A 15,589-nucleotide genomic window follows, 5' to 3' on the forward strand; every position below is an offset into this window, starting at 1 on the left:
GTACGGGGAAGCAACATCAAATTCCCCCTCATTCTTCTCTTTCAGACTAACAATCCCAGTTCCTCGCCTCTCCTCATAAGTCATGTGTTCCGCCCCCTAATTTTTTGCTGCCTTTCCGCCTGGACTCTTCAATTTTTTCCACATCCTTCTGTGTGTGGGCCCCAAAACTGGACACAGTACTCAATGAGCCTCACCAATGTTGAATAGAGAGATCACACCCTCGATCTGCGGCAATGCCCGGTCTTATACAGCCCAAATGCCGTTAATCTTCTTGGCAATAAAGGGCACTGTTGCTCATTATCCCAGCTTCTCATCCACTGTAACCCTAGCTCCCTTTCTGCAGGAACTGTGCCTACGCCCTTCAGTCCTAGTTCTTGCACAGCTGTGCATGGGATTTCTTTCTGTCCTTCGTTGCCGGACTTACTGGCCATTGTCCTTGGTTGCACACTTCTCACGCGCTTTCTTTTGGAAAAAAAAAAAAAACAAAAAAAAAAAAACAAAACATATACATACATAAAAAAATAATAATAGAATAAACTAAGGTCCCGTACTGAAAAATAAAATAAACCATAAAATCAAAACACACACACATACACATACACCAAGTAAATATAGAGATCAATTAATCATAGCACAACATTGAAAAATAGAGAAAGAATGACAGTCCAAGGCCACATCCTCCAAGAATCAAAATTAAATGAAGAAAAATATGAACAAAAAACACGCCCCAGGACTGATTCTTGGGGTACTCACTTGAGAGGTATTAAGAGCTCTTCCTCCTTCTCTCTCCTTGCAGCTCCTGTTGCTTTCTGTTATTCCCTCTCACCTTTTCTCCTGCCTGCCTGTTATGTCTCTTGTGCCCTCCTGCATCCACCACAGCACTCCACCATCTCTGTGCACCTAGAGCAGAGAGAATACATATGCACCAGCAGCAGACACAATTTTCTACACTCTGGGTCCTAGTGATGCGCCCCACCCCCCATAGTCTGGCATCTGAGGCGGCCGCCTCAGTTCACCTCATGGTAAAGCCAGCCCTGCTAATGGTAGTGGTAAGATAAAGAGCAAGAGCTTAAAACTGGACACTTTTAAAAAAAATTGTGTGACAAGATAACAAACAGGGCTATAGGTAATTGTGCTATTTGTAATTCCCTGGATGTCCAAAATCCCTGAATACAGCATATATCAAACAAACCCAATCCCGAATATATACAACAAACCAAACCCAATGATAACTATTTGGGAAAATGTGAGTCGTCATTGCCTCTTGATCACAATAAAGTTCAGATTTACCTTTTTTTACAGCCTGCCAGGGTTAATCAGAAGTCATAAGGGAAAGAGAAAAAAACCCCAGTAATAGAATTAAAAAGATTTGATTTCATGTGTTCTGTGTTCCAAAGGTTGTGCCTGCTTATAAATTTGACTAATTACCTGTCAGGGAATTTTGTTGAGGACATTTAACTCTTGAGGTGAGGTGCCTGTTGTATACCAATCAGATAGGGAGACCTAGAACTGAAGAGCTGCATGACATTTAACACCATGTGTTATTGAATAGAAAGATACAGTGAATGACTACAAGGACCCATGTGTTTATATCAGAACCACTTTCTTTGTCAACAGAAGAACAAACCATAAAGCTACAGCTTGAACAGGACTGAGAATACAATGTGTGTAGCTGCCACTGCTATGCTGTAGGGCAGCGTTTGCCAAACTTGGGACGCCACTTGCATAGGGAAAGCCCCTGGCAGGTCAGGCCGGTTTGTTTACCTGCCACATCTGCAGGTCCAGCCGATCACAGCTCCCACTGGCTGCGGTTCTCTGCTCCAGGCCAATGGGAGCTGCTGGAAGCAGTGGCCAGTACCTCCCTCAGCCAGTGCTGCTTCCAGCAACCCCCATTGGCCTGGAGCAGTGAACCGCAGCCAGTGGGAGTCACGATCAGCCGGACCTGCAGACACAGCAGGTAAACAAACCGGCCTGGCCCACCGGGGGCTTTCCCTACACAAGCAGTGTCCTAAGTTTGGGAAACGCTGACCTAGGGCAGCATCTCTCAAATGCAGCCACCAAGAGTTTTTCATGCAGCCACAGCCTCGTGGGCAGTGATTGGAGTGGAGAGGTGGCAAAGCATTCACCCCTCCCCAGGGCCACCAGTAGGAGTTGAGCCCTGCCCCCCGGAGCCACAAACACCAGAGGAGCCGGCAGCCAGTGTGAGTTCCCCGCTTTCCCAGGGGAAGTGGGGTTTGAGTTTCCAGCTTCTCCCTAGGGCGCTGGATGGAAGGCTCTGGCCAGGGGGCTTCAGGTTCCAGCCACAGGGCTTCGAGCTCTCGCCCCGGGCTCACTCTCCCCGCCATCACCCATGGTCCCCACTTTCTTCCTACCCACCTCTCCATTCAGTGCTTAATTTATCCACTGGCTTGCCAGGGCAGAGTAAGTCTGCTGTGAAAAACGATATTAACAAACCTACAAATATCAGTTTTCACAGGAGCAGACTTACTAGCTAGCAAGTCTAAAAAAAAACAAAAAAACCCAGCAACCAAACAAACAACAGAAAAGACAGGAACATGCAAAGCATCTTATTTTGGTTCTGTTCTGTTTATGCCCAGTAAAGAATAGAGACAACTGTACATTATTTTTATTATTGAGTCTGAAAAAAACCCTACATAAATAAATTATGATTTACATGTATCTATGCATATTTATTTTTCCTAAAGTTAATTAAGTATTTTAGGAAAAATTGTCAGAGCAGTCACCAGCAAGAGTTGGTGGCTGCAGTCTAAGGCCACCAAAATTTTTCTTGTCAGACCTTCGGCTCTAAGGCCCTGATGGTCTGAGAAGATCTCCAGATGTCCAGGCCCTAGACCTGCACAACAGAGAAGCACCAGAAGAAATGGACAGAGAATTTATGCATCTATTTCATCCCATTGCTTTCAGCCCACACAGGTAAGTCAATGGAGGTCATTTGATCTGATACTTCTCCTAAAAAGCTATTGAAATCTCTTTAATTTTAAGAAGAATGTATTTTGCAGAACCTATAAACACAAACATTAGACATTAAAGCCAGAGGAAAAAAGACAGGAGAACCAACCAAATATAGGATTTCTCGCTCTAAAATTCACACGACAAGGTTAAGTGTAGTACTCCTGGGCCTGTGATGATTTGCAAAGTGTTCCCTGCAATGCATTGTTATTAACATTACGGGGGTTGTCTTGGAAAGCTATCCAGGCTTTTTGTAATTTCCCATAACTAAGATCTTTACTCCCTGAGAAGGCTGCACAGCTGTACTACTGTGATAAGTGCTAAGTAACAAAATCAAAATGCACCTTTGAGGCAGCTGTATTGGGCTGTGGTAGAGCTGGTGTAGGAGTCTTCTAGAGGCAAATTTCAATGTTGCTAATTGAAACCCAATTTGGCTGGGTGGTTTGCAGATGGTTCCTCATGAAGCACGTATACATTTTTCCTCCATTAATCCTATATTTGAAGTATATCTGGTCCACAACCATGGGCTAACCCAATTTCCTGCCTTCGCTTTCAAAGATCAGATATATGCATCTACCATTTCCATATGTTATTTTTTGCATATGCTTACATAGTGGTCTAATTTGTGTAGCTGATATGCTCAAAGAGGCGCTGGGTTGTAATGACTATTATAGGAAGGATATTTCACATTGCTTGTAATTTTTTATATTTATTTACAAGCCCCTAGTATTCAGCAAAGTACTTTTTAGGAGTGAAAAAATAGATATGCACACACATTCCTTTGCATATCATAGATACGGCCGAACCCAGGCTGTACTGAAGTCAACAACAAAGCTTCAGTGGACTTCACCAGGATCAGTATTTAGGTTAGAAAGAATACAGGATGTCGGTTATGACATTTATGTTTCCAAATGAGGAGAGAAAGGGGAACTCATAATGAAGTTATTGGTTCTCAGGTCTCGTAACAAATAAAAATAAAGCTAAGAGATACACCACTGTATATATTAAAATATATTCTTTTTTAGCCCATTGTCTTCAGCACAGACATGCCTTTAGATGACAGAACATTAAAAGTGCTTGGAATACATGGGAATAGAATAATGTTAAGCTTTATAAAACTACTGTCACCAGTGATGTGTGTTAAACAGAAAAGGGTACAGGAGAATTTCATCCTCAACAGGAGAGAAATACCATAATGAATAAACTGTAGCGTGGAAATCCTTGCACCTTTTCTATTTGACATTTCCTAAGTTGTGGGGTTTGGGTTTCAGTGAATGAGGCTGGTTTAGGCTAATTGTATAAATTTAATTTTTGTGATGGGGCCTATTTAGGGGTAACTGTTAGAGCCCTGCACGGATACAAAATTTGTATTCACTTCCCATTCACAAAAATGATCCGTAGATATCTGCATCCATATCTGAGGATGAGGATATCCATGGATATAAAGCTGATATCCAGAGATTTGCAGGATACAAAATTTGTATCTGCATCTGATCCGCAATCCGCAAAAATTGTCCGGGGATATCAAAAGTGGATATCCACAGATTTCCAGGGCTCTACTAATTGTATGATTTTAAATTTTTGATTATGGGAGCTTAGAAAATCTAATATTTCAATAACTTTTGCTAAGAATTCAGAATTACTGAAGAATGGAAAAGATGTGTTTGTTTCATTTTGCTATCCTATCTATGACTCACTTGTGATTTTGATGATTGTTTAGAAACTGTAGGATAGAATTTGATTAGCTATATGACAGAGTTATGGACAATTTCAAGTGTAGAGGTTTATGTATAGGTCATAAAGAGACACACAGGATAATCTGAGAGCTTGTAACTTGTAATAAAAAGCCACATTGAACTTTATATATTTAAAATCTCTTCTTACAAACTTTTTAATTCTAGTTGGGAAGACTATGTTGGTACAAGAATATTTTAAAAGTGAAGCAATGTTGGTGCAAATGAGATCAAATGTTGAAAGTATCAGTATGTACGGACTAAAGGTATACAGAGACATGTTTCTCCAATTGGGGTTATCCCCAAACCAATGATGCTTAGAGTCAGTAAAGACCCTGTCAGGTGAAACTGACAGATTCAGAAAAGAGTATGTCAAAACAGGGAACTATTATTAACAATTGTAATATGTTTATCCAGAATAGTTCTAATTTCAAAATAGAAAGTTATTTTTGAGTCCTTGTCTGCATCTTCAAAGAGAAATTAAGAGCTTCTCTGCCTGCCACCAGGGGATGTTCTATCAGTTGTGAACATTACATGTAGCTTTTTTTGCTAGTGGGAATCCATGGAAAATAAGAACCTGAAGACAGTTCTTAAAAGTCTTCCTCTAAAGAAAGGCCTTTTCTCATACTGAGCAATAAGCACAGCTGAAGGTCCCAATCCTGCAAGCACCTACATATGGGTTTAGCTTTAAGCATATGTGTATGTGTCTGTAGGATCAGGGCCACATAGAAAGATTTCTAGGTACTGTTTTTTCAAGTTTAACACATACATTTAGGAACCAGTCCTGCGTACACGTATATACCTGCTTAATTTTACTAATTTCAGTGGGACTAGTCATGGTAGTAAAATTAAGAATGTAAGAGAGTTTGCAGAATCAGGGTCTTACACCTTCCTCTGCTATAGAGTACTTTATAGCCATAATTCACCAGTGGTCCAACTCTACTGGAGGTAACAATGGCAGAAGCTGCGGTGTAGATTGGTGTCTTTACCACCATGTCATCTTATGGAGCAGAAACTTACCACCATGTAATTCCTTGCAGACGCACAGATGCATAAATCCAAATTAAGCTCTTTTCAATAGAAAAACTTTGCTGAGTTTAAATTCTTAATGACAAGATTATGCAACTGAGATAAAAGATGCTCATTATTATAAGTTAATGATAGACAGATTTTTTTTACTTAAACTATATATTTTTACATAAAGCAAATGTATATGATACAATAAAATCAGATAAAAAACAAAGTTATAAGTTCATAAAGAAAAATCAATTTTAATATATAAAAAACAGCATTGACTGCTACTAGGAGAGAGTCCAAATGTTCACATTTACCATTTACCTTTGATTTTAAAAAGTACTTGTTCACAGTAGACAGAATGACGAGATCAGAGACATTTTTACAACAAGCTGTAGTAAACACTTCATCTCAATTAATCATATATTAAATCAGGATAAAAATACACATTTAAAGCATTGCAGTGTTTTCACACAGTTGTATATCAATAGAATTGTCAGTCATTCACTAAACCTTACTTGAAACAGTAAAAACAGGTTCTGTGTTTATCTTTATTACTAAAGACTCATCATAGTTCTAAATATTTTGGTATAGTAGACCACACTAAACACACTCTCATAATTGTTAACTACAAGTAAGGGATATATTTAAATTTGAGTTAAAAAATGATGTGCTCTATCATGAAGATGAGTTTTATAGTAGATTATGTATTTGTCACTATTAGGAAAATAAAATAAAAAAAATCTACATGCTGCAAGATATTTTTTTTTTTAAACTGAGCATATCTCCACTTTCAGCCCACACCAGTTGATCAATGTGCTGCACATTTAGCAGACCTGTTCACAATTCTTTTTCAGTATCAGTCTTCTTGGCTGGTATATGGCTAAAATAATTATTGCTGACCAGTGGTAAAAACAGAAAATACAACAGCAGATAGATTTTCTCTTGAGTGCCTAGGTTTTATGTGCCACCAGAATTTGTTAATTAACTAAGTGACCAGAAGGGGAAAAACAATATTTCAAAACATGCATATAATTTTTTTGGATGTATAGGTACTGCCATCTAAAAGGATTCTTAGTTTAAACAGTTTTTCAAAAACTAGTGCTAACACAAAACACTGTAGAAAGTCAAATTGTTTAGACGGCTCAAAAAATGCCAATTACATAAGCAAATATTTCTTAATCTATCAGCATCAGTCCTGTTCCTCAGCCTGCAAGAGAACACAGGGTTTTGGGGAAACACATTCTTAAAATTCTGCAATACATTCCTTACTGTATATTTCATTCAAGGTATGTTGTTACCGAATACAGAGTACGATATTTAAGACATGCAAACTTTTCACATAACTGTCAAATTTATATCCTAAAAGGAATACAAAATATGGACAAAAGCCTCAAGTTGCAAGACTCCGCAAATGTGCAATTCATTTCTGTATCAGTTAATGGTGGTTCTCTCCATTTTAAGGTAGATTTGGATCAATAGCTTGTGACTTGCTATTGCTGTGATTGACACGTTTTAGTTGATTGTTTAACACAATTCAAAAAGAGAAAGTTATATTGCGTAGTTGTGTGTGTTACAGCCTCTACATCATGCCTATAAGAAAATTCTAGAACAGCCCTACCTACTAGGAAGCAGAGGCAAAAATAATTGCCAACACAACTAGTATAAGCAAAGCCTGGCAAGCTGGACCTAAATTTCGCTGCATGATTTCTGTTGTAGCAGACTACAAATTTAGTAGCAGCTTCATTTAAATTTTTTATCTGCAGTTTTTTACTAACTGAAAATGTACTATTCAATCAGTACAGTAACCCCCCTCCTCTGTGTTATTTTTGTGTGTATATTAAATTCAGTTTATTTTACTCTGTCCTCACATTTAGTTTTTTGATATGCCAAAGATTTTTGTATTTTAACTCATAGCTGCATCACAGAAACAGGGGCAAAGTTGGAGGTTTTGGCAACTGAGTAGGGGATAACTGGGACTTTGTGCCCATAAGTAGGTATGGAAGACTTGTCTAGGATTGTGGGAAGATCACGCTAGTTGACATTTCTGCTAAGACAGTCAGCAATGGAACAGTTAATGTTAACATTTAAATTGTCATCTTTAGAATTCAGCAATAACAACTCAGTGAGACGAATGGGGCAGTTCAGCCTCGGGAGAGCTTTTGTTTCAGGCTGTCTGCAGACTCAGGAAGACAATATGGCATCAGTTTAAAATCATTCCTGGTTTCAAGACTTTTGCAACCATAAGGGCTAGAAACAGTTTAAAGGAAAAAGAGCTTGAAGTTTAAAGCACAACTTTGTAGCCAAGGGAAAAAATCCACGGTTGTGAATCATGGAACACACAGGGCTCTGAGAAATAAGTAGGCAGGTTCCACCAGTTTTCCCTGAATAGTGAAGACAGTAAAACAGTCATGAGGGCAAAAAGCCAGGAAAGCAGGGCAGATGGACAGAATGTGTACAATGAAAAGAATTACTAGTAAACAATTTTACATTGCTGTGCAGTCCGCTTTCCATCCAGTAAGATTCCGTAAGTGCAACTTGTAAAGCAGTGTGAAAAGGCAGACATGGTCTTACCTTGACTATCAGCCAAGAGTGTTGGGGGCAAAGGCATATTTAGGCCTGACAGATGCCTGCTGTGGATTTTAAGAGTCTGTTCTGATAACATTTAACAGTGTAAGCATAAATAGAACTTTGTATGTGTAAGAAATTGCAGAATAATCATGTTTAGTGCTGTGCATGTGTAAGAAACTGCAGAGCAATCATGTTTGTGAGAATAAGAAAAGATAAAGTAACTAAAAAGCTAGAAAAGATTGGTGTGAACTAACACTGGGAGTGGAGAGATCATATGGAATGATGAGATTGTCCTGATGGGCTTCCTACTCATAATTGATCACTACTACATGTTTTGCCTTAATAAATATTTGTTAAGCCCATCTGCTGAGTGAGTGAACCTCAATCCAACAGAGCGACTGCTGACCAAGATCAGCTTTGGCATCAGTTGGTATTGAGCAATAAAGGACTGAGTGTAAGGCAAGCAGCTGCCACAATACAGTACAACAGTTAATGCTTAGGTCCTCTCTCTTCATGAATAATGTCAATATTTCACAGACACACAGCAGTGAAGAACTGTAGAAACTCTTCATATCTCCTTTAATCCACTGAGCACTGGTGGCTTTAGAAGCTTCATTCCAAATTTTAGACATGGAATCAAAAATAATTAATTTTTTTAAACACAGTCAAAAGGCATTATCCATGCTACATAAAACACAGCAACCCTCTATCTCCAGACTGTTTTCTGGGCATAGGAATAGCTGGAGTAAGAGGATTAAGAAAAAGAGGAAATTTTGAATAAGGAAAGTGAGAGATAAAATCTGACATCCTTACAGACAAGGCAGCTCTATTCCAGTGAACTTGCGGATTCCTCACTTGGCAAAGGAGATACCAATTAAAAAGGCTACTATGGCAGAAAACAAAAGAAGAGACTCTTTCCCCACGTCTCAAAGGAGGCCAATATAGCATCTTTAAACAGAGGACCATTCCTGATGATGAAATATCATTCTGAAAAGTCAAGTCTACAAATCAAATGCTCCATAAACAAAAACCTAACAAGAAAGGGGTCTGATGCAAATGTACTCTCCACAGGACCTCCGGAAGTGGAAATGACAGCCATTCGCACTTAGAGTGCTGAGCAAGACACTCCAAATACAAAACCAAGTGATTGAGGTAGAAAGTTTCCTGCCATTAGCCACTTTAGGGGAGAAACCTACATCCACAAACTGAACCTTTACATCTTCAAGCTAAGAGTGAGTACAAGCTTACCTGAGGAAATCCACATATGTCTCCAACGTAGACCTAACGCAAAGTGAGAACTAACTGACATCAGATGGGTGCTGAAAATTCATGTTTGTAAACCATTATTAATAAGCAAAAACAAATCTGCAGACTGAGGCATGGAGGCTGAAATTAGTGCTTTCAGGATTGTTTGGACTCTGATCCTTCTTTGGTCACCTTGGGATCTTCCTGGAACAAATCAGAGCCCTGGAGGGGCGGGGGTACAAACATCTATTCAGTTTGAGCAGGATTCACCTCTTGAGTCAAACATGTTTGACCTTCCATGGCTGTCCCCATATACAGCTCAGCAATCAAAAAGTGCCTCACTGAGATAGACAGTAACTTTGCTATATACAGAGGGGCCTGAGTTCTGCAGATATCAAAATCAGGAGAGATGGGCCAACACTAATGGCACAGCCTTGGTAAAAAAAATGCAGCATTAAGTAGCACTTTCTTATAAACAGCATAAAAAGGGAAGGTCATGGAATCAGCAGAGATCACCATCTTAGAGACCTCACATATTTCCACTGCAACTTTATAGAATACACTATACTCAGTGGGCATAGTTGAGATATGACTAGGCCTCTGTCAAACAGACCCCATTCCCAAGATGCAAATGTCTTGAAAAAGACATGAGGGAAGGCTGCATTCTTGTGATCAAGGAATCTCTTCAAAATATCCACCTTGCACCCTAACAGTGGAAATATTTTCCAGCAGACGGTAGCCTCCAGATTCAGGGGGCTCTGAATAAGAATCACTGGTCAGGTTCCTTATGCAGGAAGTCACCCTCACATTTCATGAAGTGTTCATTCTGCAGGAGCAGTGTCACAGAATCATCCTTCCTCCAAACAAATTTGAGCATGGGGACAAAGGACTGAAAGGGATGCTTAGAAGTTGGACTGAGCTGAGAATCAGGGAGAGCAGGAGTGGCTGCGTGTGTGTGAAAGGACGCCAGAATGCAAGACTGACTGGGCAACGTATTCCTGTCTGAGGCAGGCAGACACTGAAAGGACACCAGATAATGGGTTAAGGACCACAGACAAGTCTCTTATGGTGACCAAACAGGCTTAATAGTCAAGAGGGACCTTTATGGCAGGAAGGCCACAGAACTCTCCAGGTTGCTTAGGCAGCATGGCAGAAATGAAACTGCAGAAAATGGAGGGAAAACCTGATCCTGAAGAACAGGAAAGGGCAAAACCAACTACAGCTTGAGGGACAGTTCAGCAGTTGTTACTGCAGAAATAGAGGGTTTGGATTCTCAGGGCCCAGTATCTACAGAAGCATGAAGGTGGGCTAGAGAAAGCATGAATGCTAGATCCTTAGTACTGCCTGAGAATTGCCCACAAAGAGAACACTTAATTTCCCAAGGCCCTGCACTCACAGTTTGTTGGACGAAGGGAAGAAAGGAGAGTTTTTTGTGCCACACCAAGTCCCTGAGGAGCTAATAAGGTTTACATATTTGGCACTGCAAGTTGATTGATGGGCTGCAACAGAGCTTCAATTATAAAATATTTTGCAATCATATCATTTTTCATGCTAGGAACTCAATGTGCTTTACCAACATGGATTTATCCTCCCAGCAGCCCTGTGACATAGGTTCATATCAGCCACTCTTAATGAAAGAATCTGCCCGGTAGGGATCAAGATTCAAGGAAGAAATGTCTGTAGGTATCCAAGAGACAGAGGTATTAACTTCTTGTGGACTGGGAGCCTGCAACATTTATAATCTCCTCTAATTTCTAAAAGAAGACAGAGTGGCAAAGGTGAGAGAAAACCAATTTGCATATTCCTTACAGGTAACAAATACGGCCCTGAATCCCAGGACCCAGTATTTACATTGTTACAGGAAAAAGGGAGCGCAGAAATTAATTAGACAAGGCTGTCAATCCTGTGCAGGATGGAGGCAGCCAGAATGTCTGAGCCTGCAAAATGTGTGCTGAGCTCCTCCAGATAAGAACTGAATACACCTGCCAAAGAAGGAAGGAACATGAACACTGGGGTCCTGACTATAGGAGAGAGAACAGAGATTGTTCAAAGGGTATCTGCCTTGTTCCCCTGGTTGCTTGGAAGTGTGCAGCATGAGTAACAGGTCCAGAAACAAATGCTCTTCTTTCTAGACTCTGCATCCACACCTTCCCTCTTATCTTTATTTCTTCTTTATGAGGCCTCCTCTACATCAGAAAATTATACTGGTTTTACTTAAGTCAGTTTTGAAACTAATTTAATTAAACCAATGTAACCCTGTGTGTGGGCTTTTTTCATTTATTTTAATATGATCCCTAAGTGGTTTAAGCTAAACTGAAATAACTGGATGAACCCAAAATAAATCTGGATTAAACCAAAATAAGAGTTTTTGCACAGCCCTTTGCACCTATTTAACTACATACTTTAAAAAATCACACCTTAAGTTAAATCAATACAACTGTCTCATGCTGACAAGCCCTAAGACTTGCTAGTAGGGAAAAAAGAGAAAGAAAAACAGAAGATTGAGTAAGGCTCTCAGTATGAAGGAGGTAAAAACATTAATGGGAAATAGAGTAGGGAGCCTGGCAATTTATACTGTTTTTGACGGACAACTGTTTTACTTCCTTGCTTCCCAGTTGGTGCTGCTAACCTTGAGAGTATGACAGGAGTAGAGGAGAAGTTGGTCAGCTGCCTTTTTGATGATTCATTATTCAAAGTGAACTATATTAGATGCAAACTAAATACTGAAATAATTTGTTCAGAAAATACACTCTGTTTCCTTCGTCATTTTCAATTTTGCGTAGTCAGATCACATTATCTAACCCCACATTTTGTAACACTTGGATATTCTGCACTGGTGAAAGCTTATTTTCACATGCCTACATTCTATATTATGCTTCCAAGTACCTGCCTTCTTTTTTTTTTTTTTTTTTTTTTTAAATACTTGTGCTCTACAACAAAGACCATCAGATGGTGAAATAGCCCAGCTTCCTACTACCAGTTGTATAAAAGGATTACAAAGCACACATACAAAAAAGGCAAGGCTAGATAGACAATACTTCAGTGATAGATGCAATCTAGAATTAAAGAACTATTGCAGATAGAGTATCTCTACAGACTTCCAGCATCTGGATTATCACATCTGTGTGCAAAGGTATTCAATATACTCTTCACTTACATTATTTAAATGACCAAAACCCCCTTGATTATAGCTTTATTAAGAATTAGAAATCTAATTTGTAATATGTGAAATGAATGTTGTGACATGGCCACTCTATTCCACGCTGTTGGAACACATTAATTTCACACTTCAGTAGCCTTTGCCAGATTAAAAAAAAAAAGAGGCAATACCATCAATTTATTGGACATAAACAGAACTTCTTGCCCGAATTCGATTTGCATGGGATTTCAGAATAACTTCAGAGCAGGCTATTCCCTAACAGTTCTTTAAAAAAAAATAAAATAGGCCCTGAAGGTAGTTATGGAGACAAAAGCAGAGTTAGACTGAATTCTGAACCAGTGTTGCTGTTTATGTCACCACCTGCAGTGAAGTAAGCTTGCTTCTTATTCTCATGGTCCTGGAATCCCAAGCATTCTCTTGCTTACTCAGAATGTGTTTAGAGCTGCTAAATAATCAAATACAAGTTGCAATGTGTTTTTGCAATGTCTTTCTTCTTGTCATTCTAAATGGGCAATTTGGTTTCTAATATGTCATGAGATTGGAATGTATACTTCAAAGAAAAGGGTTTTGCTTTCATGCTACCTCAGCCCTGGATGTCTCTTGAACAGAAACTTGCATTTGTACAAAACCATTCCCAGCGGTTCTGTGAAATGAACTAATGTTTTTTTTAGATTAACTTCTCTGAAATCACTTCAGTGGATGTTCACAGCAGTTATTAAGTTATATAGATAATTAGAGGACCTAGACCTATATATGAAACAATAACCTATCCCTATTGCTGTATATCTGGTCCCAGGAAGAGAGAGTATTTTTTTTCAAAGATATAAAGATTAATTACATGAATTTAAACACTAAAGCTGAGGAGAAAGATGCTCTTGTTAAATGAGACAAGTTCTCATCAGCTGTGGTTTATTTGAATACAAGAGCTGAGACTGACTGCAACTTTGCAGATTATGTGCTGTATGTGCACATACATTTACATGGTAAACCCTACATTGGAGGTCACACAAGTATAAAATAGGTTGGTTTCTTTCTGTGAATTAGGCTTTATTGATTTGTTACTAAGGATCTTAATATCTACCGAGAGGGATTCGTTATGCTTGACTGTAGCTCAACTCAGACACATTTTACCCAACTGATTTACACATGGCAGAAGCCCTCTCTAATCTTCACTCCACTCCACTCCACTCAACAAAAGAAATAAAATTGCATGTTGCTAGGAGTTCTGATAGTCAGGACTAGAAAATACTTGTTTTCTGTTTCTATGGTTGCAACAGCCCTTAAGAAAGATATAAATTTCCCTGCAACAACTAACTGCATAATCATATAAGGTAGATCTAGTTCCAGATTCCTGAGACAGAATCCTCCACCTCTTCGCAAACCCATAGCAGCCATATAAATAATTTCTCTTCTCAACAGAATTCAGTGAGCAGCACAACTGGTTTGAAAAAACATTGCAAATTTTCAGCCTGTATGTACAGAAACAATGCCAACAAGTGGAACATTCTAGCCAAATTTTGTAAAATACACATTTGGGATCAACACCAAACATTCAAACCCTAGATTACAAAAATCTGTTGCCGTCTAGTTGTCAATTCCCAGTTTAGACAGTCCTTGTCGGAAGTCATGTAGTTCATCTATCTTCCCATCTAGTACATCTAAAAAATTCTTTAATTCAGTTTTAAGGCTGTTCTGTCTCTGTTTGCTCTCTTCAACATCTGTCCTTAGTGTTCTGACTTTCTCCTCCAGGTCTCTGTTCTTTCTCTCAGCAGCCTTAAAAAAAGAATAGAAAAGAAAAAATAACATGAATCTTAGAGAAGATGGATGATGTTACAATGTTACGCAGACTTTAAATGTTTTGCTTTGGCTTCCTTTTAGTCTGCCTAATACAAAGACCTTTGAAAGCAATTTTGACATGATAGGGCTATTTTTTTTTTAATCAGACTAATGCAGGGAAGGATACAGATTAAGTGGAAAAGATACTTTGCATTAGATTTTGTCATTTGGTTGATATCTTTAAATTCAGCTGGATTTAAATTGTGCACTGTGCATACATTGCGACAGTTGCAAAATTAGTCTCTGTGCCACAAAATTATCTATGATGGTTTAGCTTTGAAAAATAAACTTTTACAAAATATTGCCTGAGAAATAATGTCGCTTTATTAGGTTCTACTGGATTTCTTTTAAACTCTTTGGCTGAATATTTAAGCATATAGTCAGTGAATATTTTGGATGAATACTAAAGCATATAGTCAGTGAAAACAACTTAATGCTCTTCCACGTTGCAATTTGCTCCATTAATGTATTCTTTCTTTTAGAAACCCATGTTCATAGAATCATATAATATCAGGGTTGGAAGGAACCTTGGGAGATCATCTAGTCCAACTCCCTGCTCAAAGCAGGACCAATCCCCAACTAAACCATCTCAGACAGGGCTTTGTCAAGCCTGACCTTAAAAACCTCTAAGGAAGGAGACTCCACCACCTCCCATTCCAGTGCTTTACCACCCTCCTAGTGAAAAAGTTTTTCCTAATATCCAACCTAAACCTCCCCCACTGCAACTTGAGACCATTCCTCCTTGTTCTGTCATCTGGTACTACTGAGAACAGTCTAGATCCATCCCCTTTGGAACCCCCTATCAGGTAGTTGAAAGCAGCCATCAAATTACCCCTCATTCTTCTCTTATGCAGACTAAACAATCCCAGTTCCCTCAGCCTCTCCTCATAAATCATGTGCTCCAGCTCCCTGATCATTTTTTTGCCCTTCACTGGACTCTCCAATTTTTCCACATCCTTCTTGTAGTGTGGGGCCCAAAACTGGACACAGTACTCCAGATGAGGCCTCACCAATGTTGAATAGAGGGGAAGGATCACATCCCTCGATCTGCTGGCAATGC

At 39.2% G+C, this 15,589-nt stretch overlaps 1 protein-coding gene across 2 annotated transcripts in view; it reads right to left on the reverse strand.

Moving 5' to 3' along the window:
• Nucleotides 1-9,413: 9,413 nt before the first annotated feature.
• Nucleotides 9,414-15,589, reverse strand: part of HOMER2 (homer scaffold protein 2) — a 131,345-nt gene continuing 125,169 nt past the window's right edge. For both annotated transcript variants that reach the window (XM_032790628.2, XM_032790629.2), the window contains exon 9: nt 9,414-14,466. In XM_032790628.2, the coding sequence (XP_032646519.1) occupies nt 14,278-14,466 (189 nt within the window). In that variant the 3' untranslated portion in view covers nt 9,414-14,277. The remainder of the gene's footprint in view (nt 14,467-15,589) is intronic.

The sequence above is a fragment of the Chelonoidis abingdonii genome, chromosome 9 (genome assembly GCF_003597395.2).
Source record: "Chelonoidis abingdonii isolate Lonesome George chromosome 9, CheloAbing_2.0, whole genome shotgun sequence".
Taxonomy (NCBI): domain Eukaryota; kingdom Metazoa; phylum Chordata; order Testudines; family Testudinidae; genus Chelonoidis; species Chelonoidis abingdonii.